The following is a 15,631-nucleotide window of genomic DNA, read 5'->3' as shown; positions in this document are numbered from 1 at the left end:
GCTAAATCCAGTCTTCCCCCAAACCTGACACAAGAGAGAAGCCACCCACTGCAGCATCTTCTTCAGAGTCCAGGTATGGAGGAGGAGGTGGGAGCAAGCTTCTGAGCAGAGATTCTAATGGACAGCATCCATCAGAGCAACATTTTCCAGGGACTGCTCACCTCTGCACACCAAGTCACAGCTGCTGCTGGCAGATGCCGATGCCACAGATAGGGAGCTGATCCATCTGATTGTGAGGAAGACTACGTGTTTACACACTCCACATCAAGATGAAACCTTAAAACTTATCCAAAACACCAACGGATCCATTTCTTCACATGAAGAGCTGCCTCACTGGTAACAAGCTAGCCTAGATCCAGTTCAAGCTTTTGGGCAGCCTTAAAGCCAAACCTCCCGAGCCCAGCCAGGGTTTTCCAGCCAGTTCAAATAACCTAATTCTCTATTTTTTCAGACTCCCAGTGGTCCTCAACTGACCCAGATTAAGTAAGGAAGAGACAAAAAGCCTCAATAGATCAGAGGAAACAAAGCCAACCCTCTTCTCCACTTTCTCAATAGCAATCAGAAGTCCAACAGAGCAGACAAAGACAAGAAAGCATTACCTCAAGGCTCAAGCAAAGATAGCCGATCCCAGGCAGATTAAAGCACAGGTACTGTATACCAACACCCAAAGGTTGGGTTGTTTGAACTACAGAGTAAATTGGTACTTGAAACAGGACAAGTTTCTGGTTCTCCTGATTAAAAACTGTCAGGTGACCAAGTGCAAAACGTGGTCTGCCTAACTGCCAAGAAAGCTGAAACAGTACTCACTGGAGCAGCACCCTGCCTCGCAGTAACCTCCTAATTCCGTGCCCAGTTCTTCTGGGTGAAATCTAAAACAACTTAAAGTAACTAAGGAAGTTAAAATACTTATTTCAAAAATAAAGGTAATAATAATCAGCATACTGTCTCATGCATATACATACACTGGTGAAAATGGGGTCTTGCTCTTAGTCCTAGGAGGATAAAAAGCTCCAAACTCGGTATATATGATAAGAGGAACCCTCCTCCATGAACTGCAGTGCAGGGACGCTGCCAAAATCAAGTTGTGTTACAGCTCAAGGCCCCAGAATGTCTTAACAGTCCCAAGTAAAGCCTCTTCAAGGCAGTGTCTTCATACCCCATTAGGGACTGCAAACCCTACGTTTAGGGGCATGGAAAGAAGCTGAGAGATTTACGAGAATTAGTATGGCTATATCCAGAGTTTCCTACAACACCCACTTTTTCCAGTAGAGATCTGTAGTTTTCTGAGGACTCAATTAAACACCAGTTTATTCGTTACAGACGGAATTCCACCACCACAGCAACAGCTTTCAGCTACAGAAATCTTCTCCTGACGTACATCTTACAGATTCCTTAAATACACATCTTTCTTGCACTGCCTTTATTGTTGGTGCCAAGCACGCTGTCTGCCAGCACAGTAGTAACTCAGGCTGGCAGTGTGAGAGGGAGGGGGTAAGGAAAACATTCCTAGCAAAATTAACAATTAGGAGTTTCCTGCAACACCAGCGAGACACTGCTGAACAGCTGCACAAATGCTTCTCCTCTCTGACACTTGATGAGCCATTATAAGACTCCAAGACAACCTCTGCCACCACTATGACTCCCTACAAAGCACCCAGGCACTGCACAGGAGTCAGTGGTTTAGAGCACGTCCCACTGAATACGATTGTTGCAACACAGGACCCTTTCTCTGGCAGAACCCAAATCGCCCCACCTTTCCCCATCCAGCATCTTACTTTTCCCACTGCCTTCCTAAGAATATATGTTGATCATAAAACATCTTACATTCACAAGAATGACAGATACCTTTGGCTGCTGTGATTTTTCTTCATCTCCCAAATTCAAAGAAATCTAGTCTTTCTACATGTATCCATGTTCTTCATAAGCAGAACCACAAAGGGAGCCTCTTCCACTAATTTCCATTGCAACGAACTTGCACCCATCTGACAAAGAGGAAAATGAAGGGAAAAAAATACAAAAGTTGTGTTCCAACTTTTATTTTCCCATTGGAACAGAGGGTGGAGCAGACATTTGTCCCAGCCATTTCCTGCTCTTATTGACTAAAGTCCGTCATGCCACCTAAATGATAAAACCCATATCAAACCTGTAATTAGAGAGTGGAAAAAGACAGTAGAAAAACAACTTACAATAGCCGTTTTCCCCCAATGATATTGATGAAGAAAACCATTAACTGTCAAGTACTCTGGATCTTAAGCACTGACATTACTTTGCAATCCGTATCCTCAAGGACTTTTTAAAATAACCTAAGGATTACCCAACAGCTGAAAGAAGGAGAGAAAGCCCCTGCCATGACTTACAGGGGACTCTAAGTTTGGGTCACATCTCTGAGCATACTTACAACCTAAATAAATACCCATTTTCTTACAAAGCTGGATATAGTTCCAAGGGAATATATTGAATCCCCATGAACTCAGAGGAATCTTCTTATTTTCATGACAAGACACCAGTAAATTTCTTATCTTCTGCTGTTCTGGGTCTGCTTAATATCACAGGTCGGTACAGCACTAAACATCAGTGTTCATTTTTGAGGCGTCATCCTAAACCCCATGAAACTAAACATGACTGTGCAGAGAGCAGAAAGGAACTCACTGTTTGCAATATTAATCCTGGCTACATGATGTAAGACTACGGTGTGCCCTACCTTACAGACACTGCAAGCCCACTTTTAATAGTGGCTTGGGCAACCCAAATTCAGAAGATCACGTTCCTTTCCTGCAGACAAATATATCCAAGGATCTAGCAACACAGAATGCAAAGCTGAGCTCATATTGCCAAGGATCTGCTGATGCCTCAACTGGGGCCAAGGTATTTCATCATGTGTACAACAAATGATGTCATATTCAAAGGCCTTCTTAAAAAACACACACATACACACAATAAAGACCTTACCACACGCCTAAAACATGACTTGTAACAAATATTTTGCTGCCTTGCCAGCCAGCAGACCCTCAGCTTCCCTGCCCATATCCCAGTCTAGTTTATATCATCAGCCTCAAAGTGCCAGGTCCTGACTATGCAAGTTGGCTCAGCAGGAGAGAGCTCAAGGAATGCTCCTAAATTTGGAGACTAACAAGAGGAAACAATTCAACTTAAACAGTTATTTTTACAGGAGCAGTATGACAGAAGTTGAAGGAAGGATGAAACAGTAAGTGTTTGCATTAACCTTCTGGAAAAGTTACTGGGCTGGGAATGGATTTGGAAGCAGGTCAGCCTGACGGAGCATCAATCTGCCAGTTTGGACCAAATATTTAGAGGATGATTGTCAGCACTGAAAAGCAGCCCAGAAGGAAGGAAGTCATATTCCTGATTACTCTCAGGAAAAGCTTGTGCTGTAATTAATATTATAAAGCCCAAACACCTACAAAACAAAGCCCAAACCAAAAGCCACTGTAGACTTAATCTCAGTAGTCAGCAAAAAACGAAAATATATTTAACTTTATTTTAGCCTTTGTATTTGGACTACACGAAGAACAGATTTAATGGGTGGGCCTGAAGAGAGAGCAGCAACACTGACTCATTTAGCCCAGCTCCAAATAAGAGACCAGATAGGCTGATATCTTTATTTAATGTGCTACATATTTCAGCCAGGGCACAGCACCAAATACTATCATTATCTAACTTCTACAAACACTTCTAAGCTCTCAAAGATTCTGCTTGTAGAAATCCACAGCTGAGTCTATGCTACAAACCCAACATAAATCAGACTTATCGTGATCACCATTAAATAAACGCAAAAAATAACAATGCAGAAAAAATGCAGACTTCCAGTTTTTGTTTGGTTTCTGTTTAAACAAACTATCTCAAATCCTGCAATTGTAAGATCCAGCATGGAGCTCTTAAAAATGCATTTAATGTATTTCAAAAGGAGGGGAAAAAAAATAAAATCAAACACTATGGTTTAATCAGTACCCCTAAGTTTAAATGAAGACTCTGCAAACCAGTTTGAATAGGCCAGCTGGGTGCAGGGAGTGGGGACAAGTTCAGTCAGCTGAAGTGTCAGCTAAAGACACAGCAACACCTTTTCATCACTAAAACCCAAATGCAAAAAGTCAGATCCCAAGCAAGAAAGCCTAACAATCTACATCTAGGTCTTGCACATTCCTAGCTCAGAAAATTCAAACCCATTAAGTGCAGTCCTTATAAAGGAGAATCTTGTGAATGACCTTTCTGTTATTCTGGATGTACCAGACAGCATTAAAGACACATTCATTCAATAGACACCTTCCCCTGAGTCTATCACCCAGCGTAACACCACCCAGCAATACCTATAATGAAGAAGCACCATTGTAAGCAGAACTCCACATACAAATACAACAGTAACTGGAGCATCACCACTAACATTGCTAGTCCAGGCTCCCTTCTGGATAAGCAGTTTTCAAAAGGATCCCCTTCCTTTATAGGCAAACAACGTGGCTGATCAACTCTGGTCCTGTACTGTTTATCCACGGACATTACAAGACATCCAAAAAGAATCAATACCCATGCAAAGCACTGCCTACTCGGGCTGTTCAGACAAGGCTTTATCTTGCTCCATCCTCTGTTAATCCCTTTAAGTGTGACCTCCCCTCAGTCTCTGGCTGCAGCAGTGTCAGGGGTAAAAACACAGAATTTCCTTAGGTCACCTCTTTGAAAACCAAAGTTGCCAACAAACTGTAAAGTGGAGCGCTCTGCATGGCTGCTTCTAGGTGAAATGAATCACAGGCTTTGCTTCTGCATCATTACACCAGACTGAGAAATAACAATTTGATCTCAAGGTGCCCCTTCAGCAAGGGGACACCACTGCCAGCACAAAAACTTAAATCACCACCAGATTTTCAAGTCTGAAAAAAAATAAAACGAAAATGGAAGTTAGAGAGTCAAGTTACTTTTAACTGCTCCCCTTTTTACTGCTGCACTCCCTTTGAAAACCCTAACCACCATTTTAAAAATAAAAACTTCTATTATATTCCACAGTGCAAATGATGATTGTGTCTGAGTTTTAGAAACTAAGGCACATACATGGCATTTAGACACCTTTAATGCATTTCAAAAGATAGATTGATAGGAGAGATCGATTTACTACACAAATGGCTATTAGATGAAGCCTTTTCTTTTCTTCCTTGCTACATGGTGAAATTAAAAAATCAGTTCTTGTGAAGCATCTCCTGGGTAGGGCGCCTGAGGGATTCCCCGTAGGATCCACAGTTCTGGGGAATGACAACGATGATCAACTTCGTTATTTATCATATCACCACACCCAAAATTCTGCAAGCTACACCCAGAGTCTGCACGCTCAAAAGTCTGATTTAATACATAAGATCATTTTTTCCATTGCAAGGTAGAGGAATTTAAATTTGGGGGGAAGGGGGAACACCACAATCAAGGGTTTGACTTTAAAACAAAAAAATTCTTAGGGCTGAAAGGAACAAACGTGTGGTTTGCAATCTGGCCACCAGAAGGATCTAAGATCAATGCTACATTAGCCTAGAACTGCAGCAGCTCGGGGTTTATTAATTTTTATTACACACTGTCAGCCAACCAGATGTCACAACAGAAACACATCCTGGAATGAGATGCTGTCAGGAGTATCCAGAGGATACCACAGGACTGCAAGGTGTTAGGAGAGGTGAGAGACCAACAACAGTGCAAAATGGGAAAAGCAAGTGAGAGGGTGATGCTGAGCCTCATTGGTGGCACACGAGGGTTCCTCAGTCCTCCTGGAGTGGGACAAACAGGTGACCACGACTCAACAGGAGTTTGAACTTCATCCAGTGAAGCTGACAGGATAAATTGGGAAACAGGAGAATCCCAGTATATCTGGAATATACTCTTAGCAGCTGACACCTGCGTGGCTGGGAGACCCAAGCAATGTAGGTGCCAAAGCAGATGTAGTGGGAATCAATAGCCAAGATTAAAACCTACACTCCTGAGGTTTAAGATCTGTACGAGCATTCACCAAGCCATCCCCAGATTACAAGGGCCACCCTATGACTCCTAAGTGATGCCTAACAAAGCATCACCCAATGGAGGCCCCAGTGCCCGAGAGAACCATTAAGTGGGGTCCTACTCAATTTTCAACAGCAGTTTTGTTTGAAACCTAATTCAACAAGGAGAGAAGAGAGAAAAGGCAGGACCAAAATGGCACAGGCTGTGCTCCAGTCAGAGGGCACTTATCTGCAGGTTTCCTGCCACTTTGGGAGTCAGCTGAAACTCAAAATGCAACATTTTGCCTGTGTACACAGCAGCAAGGCTGAACATCCCTCTCCTCCCCAAGTTTATTGTTAAAATACAACGGTTCAACACTTCAAGCACACAAGTAAAGCAGTGGCCCCACTCTGCATATGTTTTCTCAAAAACTAATTTTTTTGTTTAAGAATATGTACTCACAAGCCTAGCTCTGTTACCAGCCATAGGACAACCTCTATTTCAGCAAATGCCATGAGTTCTGCAAGTTTGTGAACCCTCCCGCTATAAGACACAATCCAGTTTTAAACAATTGGATGGGGGGGGGGGGGGGGGGAAGAAGGGGGAAGGAAAAAAAAAAACCCAGCACAGCTTGGAGCCATTCCATAAGCATTCGCTACAAAGTTTTTCACAACTGAAACAGGGCTGTGGCCAGGGGCAGAGCTTGAACCCTGGGCTGGATGAACCACTAATACAACAGTTCCCTTACCCTCAAAATTCGCTTGCACAGTTTCTTTGTCCTAACAAGAGGATTAGCAATTTTTCAAATAACTTTCAAGACTTGCATGGTCTGGGAAATAAAAAATTAGACTATCCTTTCAAGTGAATAAGAAAAGCATCTGTTCTGCATTCCAAGTGAAGCAACTTTTCAACTGCACAAGCAGTCGTAATTCAGACCCAACAACCCAATTCCAACAACTCCAGACACCATGGATGAGACAGGCTTTTTTAAAAAATTTACTATTTTGAGGAAATCTTACTCTCCCCTAGCTGTGAAGACTTACACCTCCATTAGTAAATTAGGAACGGCAAGGCAAGGCGTGTTTGCTTAAGTTGAAAAGCTTTTTAAGAAATTAATTTCTTGACTGTGTAAGAATCATGGGGGAGATTGTTCCCCCTGGCTTTGATATTTGTTTCTGCGCTTTTAGAGCGGAGAAACAGGCTGTAAGAGTTTCAATAGCAATTAGAGAATCCGATCCAGGAGGGCTCAGCAGGCAGCATGGTTTGCTCCCCCACCTCCCTTTGCTCCAGGAAAGGCAGCCGGCGGGTGATGCATGGAGGTGGCACACCTGGCTCCAACAGGAAATTACAACGACTGAGATTTTCCTCCAGGCAAAACTCATCCACCCCCAATCCAGGGCTTTGCAGATATTCAACAAAGAGGGGAAAAAAATGTAAATAGAAAAACCATATATGCTACTTCTATGCAAACGGCAACAGTTCCAACATGTAGCGATCCGCTGTTACAGCCCAGGGGCTAGACCTTTAATCAGTGTAAGTTATCACAGATCCAGCCTGGGCTCCAGTAGATCTGGGCAGAACCCTGTCAACCAACCCAACAAATTTAGCTACAGATGCACAATCCCCTGTTTTCATCAAATTTAAGAGGGAACATGACCCACAGTCTGTGCTGTCTTAGGCACTCGGCTTTCCTGCATGAGCTTGTGCTCCCCCTTGCCCCCCCACCCCGGACTCCCTGCTGCCAGCACCACCCAGCTGCAGGATTCAGCCCAAGGGCTGGGCCAGGACTGCAGGGCTCCAAACACAGCCCCAGGAGGTGCATCCCAGATGGGCTGGGCATGGAAGCAGCAGCAGGAGAAACCTGCCTGTTCCTCCTACAAAAGGGTGTGAGAACTGAGTTCACCTTCTTTCTTTCCCAGGAACGGTGCAGCCAGCACAGGGCAGGCTCTTGGATGACAACAGTAAAATCTAGAGAACAAAAGCACAGGAGGCTGAGATCTGGTGGCATTTCCGTCCATCAGCTTTGGGGAAGATCATTCTCTCTTTTGCCTTATTCAGTTCTCTGTTGCTCTGTACCCTGGAGAACTTCTGTATTTCTGCAGCTTCCTCTTTTATAAATTTCAGCTCTCTTAACTGACTTTGACTTTAAAACCCATCAATGTTTCTTGCATTGCACTCGCCCCTTTTCCTTCTTTTCCACCTTGGTCTTCCCTTCAACTACTCCATCCACTTCAGCTTCTAAACAAGCATTTTTAGTCAGTATTTTGAGGATGGGATGAAATTCCTATCACACGCACCCATCGCATGCACCCTGGCCAGTGGCAGGAAGGTACCTCTGCACATCTCACTCAGGAATACAGCCATGTTTGGGGACTGACAAGCAAAACACACCGAGCAGGTGATTCCTACCAAACAAGGTAAACTTACAAACAAAAAACTGTACTGGGAGGCTTCCCCAGGCTTCCCTTCCCCACTCCTTCCCCAGCCCCAATGTTGGTACAGTAACTTTCACCCTGTTCCAACCTAAGGCCCAAAATGATTGCTGAAGTAGCAAGAATCTCATGAATGTAAATATTTGCGCAGGGTTAAGTTACCAAGAGAGAATTTCTGCTCAGAGCCTGCATTCTCAGAAAGAAAGAATAAAAAGAGGCCAAGAGTTTAAGAAAACTAGAACCCAGTGTTAAATTCCTTCATCATAGTCAGACACCTGCCCGCTTCTCACAAGTCTAAACTGAGAAACCTCTGCCATCCAAGCAATATTTAGAGGTCTCCTTGCCTTCCAAAAAATACTGGACTACTGGGCTCCTTGGACTTTAAGAAATCAGATTATTTAATATGAAGGCTGGTAGCATCCAAAGATCTCCATCCTGACCACCACAATGGTGTGTACAGATGCGTATGCTGCTGGCATGCACTCGGAGTCTGAAGTGTCAGTGTTTTAGCCTCTCACATTCATTAACCAGCTCAGTGAGTATGGTAAATTAAGAGTAGCTAAAATTTAAGCAGTGGCTGTGTACACTTCTGCAACAGAATATCCAAAATGGTTCAAGAGAGAAAAATGGCAAATGTAATGCAAAATTGATTCATTGAGCAGCCCAGCATAAGAATATTCTCTCCCCACATCTTCACTAAGCCAAAGGATTTCTAAGACGCAGCATCAAATCAACCTCTGAAGAAATTCAAGAACCAGAATTACCTTTCAAAAGGAGATGGTTCAGCACTTTGAAATATAATTTCAGTGACATAAAATTATTCATGGCCATACTGAAACTCAGGGGGACCTACAACATTTAGCAGTTCCTCACCTCTCACAGCAGTCACCAGATGTCTACTCCAGCCCTCTCTGTTAACGCCTTGAAGATTGTCACACCAAGAGATGCCTTTTCCCATTACTAAGAACAGGCTTAAGGACTACGAATTGTACACTACTCCATTCACTGCCTGATGACAGCTTCTTACCCAACATAGGGAGCTTGCTTCAGAACAGCAGTCAATGCTTCCAACACATTTAAACACACTGTAGAAGCCTGTGCCACTTCAAAAGCTTAGAAATGGTTATTTTTGATTTCAGTAGCTCTCTAGAAAGTCACCAGCAGTCAAGATGGACACAGAAGTCAGTAACGCTTGACACATTTCCCCAAGACAAACCCAGCTCCTTCTGCAGGCTATTGCCCAAAGCAAGTATGGAGCGGGATCCATGAAGGTCCATCTGACTAGCCCCTTGGGGATGCCATGTAACAGTAAGCCTGAACTTCCCAGTCCCACCACCAATGCACAACACACCATCCAGGCAGTAACAAGTGTTTTACTGCAGGAGAAAAATCCTATTTAAGCACTTTTGCAACATTTTTATGCTGACAGCTGACTGTCAGAGACAAGCGGGGTTTTAGAGTTCATAACCAAAACATCAGCTATGCTAAGAGGGAAAGAAGAAAGAGGGAGAAAAGTATCCTGTCTGAAGGGTTATTCAGACAGCCCAACTCTGAGGTAGGAACCTTGATCCTCTGTTAACATAGCTTCTGGAGGCGATGACTTGATAAAGTCGCATCTCTTGAGCATCCCAAGGACCCTGCAGAGAATCCTGCATGCGATAACTGAGGTTATACCCTGGTCTCCACAACCTTCCTGCCCAACTCCCCACCCAGGCTGCCCACAGCACTTAAATCACCGGCTTTCTGTCCCACACCAGCATCTTAAGCACAGCCAAACAGTAACAGAAGTGCAACCCAGAAAACTAGGAAGTGGGTAATGGCAATAAACGCTGAAATACCACTGCATTTCACAGAAAAACAAAAATAGCAACAAGCCAGTGACACCACAAGAAAAAGCACAGAGAGTAGCCCTTTGAGAGGTTGGGGTCAAGGACCATGGAGGCAACATGCTTTAAATAATTCCATTTCAAGCCAGCAGGTCACACCTGCACACCCAGGGTATGGTGTATGGTACATGGCGACTACTGCCAGGAAGAGCAGCGGCTGTACCAATGAGGTATGATGGCCACACCAACAAGGGAATGGAGATGAACATAGGCTATCACTTAATTTAGCACGGCAGGGGAGGACATCAGGCATTATCAGCCTTTCTTCTTTGTGCAGGCTGGTACAGCACTCGCCTGGGATGGAGGTACAGCAAACACTACTTTAGTACCAAAAACCTGCAATGACAGCCAGTACAGGCCAAGTGAAAAGCCAAAAACTGCAATAAAATTCAGAGACCCATAAAATTTGAAGAGGTTGCAAAGAGTAATATGCAAATTCAGTTATTATGCTGCTTTTCAGAGACTGCTGGGGAATGGGAGGGGAAAAAAATTTCACTGGAAGCGCTTTCCAGTGTACCTCCACTATTGTTCCACCAACAAAGGCCTTCTCAAATTTCACTGCTCACAACCTCCAAACCAGCCAGAGCTTCATGCTGTGACTGACTGCCTTCCAATTACCGCACGCTCCAGAGAATGCAACACCGATCTGCAAACATCCATTCTCAATTTCACAGTGGATTTTCACGGTGGAGGTCTGGGGTCCTGCGCTCAGGGGAACGGGGCTCTGGGCTCAATGGGGAGTTCGAAGGGGTTGGCACAGAACAAGAAAACGAGAGACCCCAGAGCTGGTGGTGGGTACAGGGTGTGGTTTGAGAGCTGCCACATCATGGAAAGAACTAGCTGAGGAGTTCAATGACATTCCCTCAGAATTCTCTCTCACTTGTACCTTAGTCAACCCTCTCTCACATTCACTGCTTCTACATCTGAAATGGATATGCAGTTAGTTTTATACTTCAAAGGAACTTCCAACTAGTTCAGAGAATTTGGAACAAGAGACATATTTTGTAAACAGTATCAATATTCATAATTATGTAGGAATCATGACCCAAGGTCTCTCAGGCAAAACATTCATTTCCACAATAAATTTTGTACCACCGAGAAAAATAAATGCTGCAGTAATTTCTCCTCTTAATCTGCCACACTGTTACCCTGCTCAGGCAGGTGACCTCAACAGCTCAAATCTCTAACGCTGGAAGTCATTACTAGTTTGGTTTTACCAGCCGCCTCTTTGAAAAGCTTAAAATTCTTTGAGTTTTCATATTTAGTAAATGAAAAATATTTGAAATGTTTACAAAAGAGCTCAAAGAAGAAAAATCCTACTCAGAAGCATTTTACAAGTTGACAGCTTTAGCAGAAACTGGTGTACAGTCAGATAGGAAACAAAGCGGTCATCGCATCATCACTGCACTCACACCCTCTGCCCTTCCAATCCCCATACAAACCACTCGGTCACACTCACTAATCAAAGCAGAACCATTTGCACCAATATTACTGATGTCCAATAATCTTAATGATCCCTAAAACCAAAAAAAAGGTACAGACAATTTGAAAAACCCACCACCACATACTATTATTGAGCTGGGTCAGTAGTAACAGCCAAGATTTAGTCAGGAATATACAGTGTCTGTTGAGCTGGATGCTTTACAGACCTCCCACAGAAGTCAGTTGCTCATTCCCCACTGAAAACCAGTGGGGAACACATGGACTTTATATAGCACTTCAGAGGGCAGCAGTCCCCACATCACCCATCTCCACAGCCTGTTTGAAAACACAGCTTTCTCAAAATGGGACACACAACAACCTGATCAGGGTATGTGGAGCATAAACCCCTTGGGATGCTTTGAAACACCCAGCCACAAAACCCACCCTGAAAACACACCAGTGTAAACACAGCACAAGTAAAGAATCATCACCTTGGATTCTGATTTCCCAAGTCTTTCCCTTCACTATCACAGGGTTTCAACAGCCCGTTTCCACCTCTACCAACCTACAACAATCTTCCTTGTTCTGGATCACACTACAGAAGCTTATCCCACACAGGAAGCCCCAAGGACCATCACCACTCTACTTTGATTCCACCCTTTGATTGGTTTGAACGCAACATCCTCTCTTGTGTCTCTGAGCCACTTCAAGTATAGCTTTGAAGTCCCAAGTTCATTCAATGACTGGAGTGTGGGGGACATCCACAAGAAGTCTGTGGGTCAGTATTTCCCATGGCCACCATGGACTTTCTTAAGGAAAGGGCAACCAAGTATCAATCCCCTGCCTTTTTTATCCCATCTCTGTGGCAGGTACATGTATCGGCACATCTGGAAAAAGGCAGAGCTCCTCTGAGGGAAAAAATAAAAGTTCTGGCTTCAATTTCAGCAAGATTTAGGCAGAGATGCACCAAAGAGGACTGAACAATGGCAGTTCCAGCTCCGTTCAAGAGCGATTCGAGCCAGGACTACAGAAGCAGGGCACATCTTATCAGTCACAAGCAGCAGCAAGCTTAGCCTCCACAGACTTTAGATCACCACACTTCAGGTGCCGTAACTCTGAAAACTGAAACTCTCTCTCTGAAAACAACCACAGTCAACTAAACCACATATTCATGCATACGGGGGGTATGCAGTGCACCTATCTACAAGCACCTGAAGTGAGGGCCCCAGCTCCTTCTGAAAGTAATGGAGTGAGACAGCTGACAACAGGTACTCCAGCTTCTGCAGGGTCCAGTCCATGTGGGAGGACCCATCTCCACACTTCACATACTGAAAATTGGTATGCCAGTAATTCAGGATGTACCAGAAGTCAGCCCATCCCTGGATGGTATCCCTGGATCCAGGGCAGACAGGGAACCTCAGCAGGTCTGCAACGCACCATAATCCTTCTTGAGTTGATCCAGCCTTTCTTTGCCTACCCAAGAAGCAGTGCAGAGAACTTCAATTTTTTACAAATAAGGATTTCTTTCTTCAAAAGGAGGAACTTTAAACTCCTTTCCATTTTTATCTTTCTGCTCTATTGTTATAAAGGTAAGCAGACATACAACATAAAAACCCCCTGGCTTATAAACGAGCTAAATCAGGAACAAAACCAGCTTGCTTATTTCAGAGTATGATTTTATAAACACAGCTCTGCTAGTTTGAGTATGAACTGTGTAACTAAAACATCCCAATAGCATTGTGAAAACTAGTGTTGTGCTAAAAATAAACATCTCCTAAAGAACACAAGGATACTTTTATCAATGTATTTGTCACCATCCATATCCCATTTACATTGCCCATACTTCTCCACTTGAACAACAAAGCCAACGTCAGTCATTAACAGTTCCCAATAATATCTTCCACTCTTTGTTGCTGCTGCATGTATCAGGCATGGCAAGAAGCGGTTAGTCCCAGATTCTTTTAAGCTGTAGAGCCATTTTCCTTTGTGCTAAAATTCCCTAAAGCTCACAGGGAGCTAAGAGTATATCCCTTTAACATAGTTTAACCACTCTTAGTATTTGGAATGGAAAATGTGACTTAGGTACTGAGGTTTAAAAAACAGCGATGATGTACGCAGCCAATTTTCTAAACACGAATCTCAAAAGGTTTTTTTAGGGTTTGTTTTATGTTGGGATTTTTCTGCACGAGAGAGTAGGGCTTGCAAGAGACAGCCAGCTAAACGCAACAGACCATTATGGCTCAGAGGTTTCCAATTTGCAACTAGAAACGGTTTACATTATGAGTACTAACAGCTCAAAAAGGTATTTAAAGGAGGAGAGAGTGGAGAAAAACTTGGCATTTTGTGAGTGCCTAAATATGGATTGGCAGGAAATAAATTTGATCTATGCAGTTAATAATAGCCTTACCAAAATAAGTCTTTAACAGAACTGGTTTTATGTGGTTTTAAGGAGAACTAAAAATATATTTACACAGCTCAGCAGTGTATTTACCCAAACGTGCAATCGCGGAGCACTGTCAGCCCGGCAGGGACACGGCTCTCCTCGGTGCCTGCGGGCAGCCAAGTTTCCGAGGGAAGCCCGGCGGGCAGCGCCCGCAGCAGCGCCGCGCCTCGCCGAGGGGGAAGACCGGGGCAGCAGCGTCTGGCCGCGCCAGGCGAAGAGCTCGGGCCTGGGACCGCGCTGACAATGGGGCTGCCTTAGAAACACGCCAGTCCGCTCATGGGGGAGGGGAGAATTAAATATATATATATATATATATATATAGTTAAGCGTCGCCCCGGATCTGTTCAGGCTGCTCCCCTCCCAGACGGGCCCCTCCGCGCCGCGGGGCTGTCCGACCCCCGCGGCCCCGGGACGACGCCGCCGCCCGCCGCCGTGCCCGGCTCCCCGCTGAGAGGCGAGGGCGGGCGGGGAGGAGCGGGCAGAGGAGGGCCCTGGCGCCGCCACCGGGACCTCGCGGGGTAGCGCCCGGGGGGCCGCGCTGCCCCTCCGGCCCTCGCACACCTGGAGCGGGGCCGGCGCAGGGGCCGGCGCAGAGACCGGCCTCCCTCCGCACCCGCCGAGACCCCCGCCCGCCCCGCTCCGCTCCCCCCGCCCGGGCTCCCCGCGGCCCCTGGCCGCCCCAGCCTCCGCCGAAGAGAAAACTTGGCGGCGAGCGCGGGGCTCGCACGGAAACCTCTCCCCGGGGGCGGCAGACGTGCCGCCGACGGCGCGGCAATCCGGGCGGGCACCGGGGCCCGGCCCAGCCCGCGGCGCGGGGGGCGCAGCCTTACCCTCCGGCTCCATCTGCTCCCGCCGCCGCGCTCCGGCGCTCAGCGAGCTGCTGCGAGTTGGGCCGGGCGGCGCGCCGGGCTGAGCGGTTACAAAGGCGGCCGCCGAGCGAGGGGGGTGGGTTTCCTCTCCCTCCCACTGCAGCTGCATCGCGCCATGAGGCGCCGCGAGCGGGACGAGGCGCCCCCAAAGGCGGCGGAGGCGGGCGGTGCTCCCGCCGCCACTCGGCCCCGGCTCGGCCCGGCCCGGCCCAGGCGGCCAGCGGGACCCGCCGGGAGGGACCGCGCCGGCTGCCGGGGGGACCAGGTGCTGCTCCCGGCGCGGGGGCGGCGGCTGCAGGGGAGGAGAGACGAGAGCCCGCCCGGCTAGCACTTCGTTACGGCCGGGGGCGGGGGCCCCGCTGCAGGCCGCGGCGGCGGGGAGGGGACGACCACCCCTCCCTGCCTCCTTCCCGCCTGACCCGCCGAGCCGCTCCGGGGAAAGCAGCAGCCCCCAGGGACGGCACCGCGAGGGGCTCCCGCTGAGCCGGGAACGGCCCGTGCTGCCCGGGGGCCGCGTCCCGTTCCCCTCCCGCGCAGCGGGAAGCTGGGGTCTCAGCCGGAGAAGGGGCACGAAGGCCCCTGCAGCCGCCTGCACGTACTGGGCTGGTCAAGAAA

General features: G+C 46.6%; 1 protein-coding gene across 1 annotated transcript in view; it reads right to left on the bottom strand.

The window, feature by feature from the left end:
* The window catches only part of FGD3 (FYVE, RhoGEF and PH domain containing 3), a gene marked incomplete at its 5' end in the record, with an annotated part of 102,244 nt that extends 87,119 nt beyond the window's left edge, over nt 1–15,125 (bottom strand). The window contains one exon of the mRNA XM_084269711.1: nt 14,978–15,125. Within this exon, the coding sequence (XP_084125837.1) occupies nt 14,978–15,125 (148 nt within the window). The remainder of the gene's footprint in view (nt 1–14,977) is intronic.
* Nucleotides 15,126–15,631: the final 506 nt, after the last annotated feature.

Source organism: Gallinula chloropus, assembly GCF_964237585.1.
Source record: "Gallinula chloropus genome assembly, chromosome: 12".
In the NCBI taxonomy this organism is placed as follows: Eukaryota; Metazoa; Chordata; class Aves; order Gruiformes; family Rallidae; genus Gallinula; species Gallinula chloropus.
Note: the sequence above shows the minus strand (reverse complement) of the source record. Positions and strands in the feature narration are given on the sequence as shown.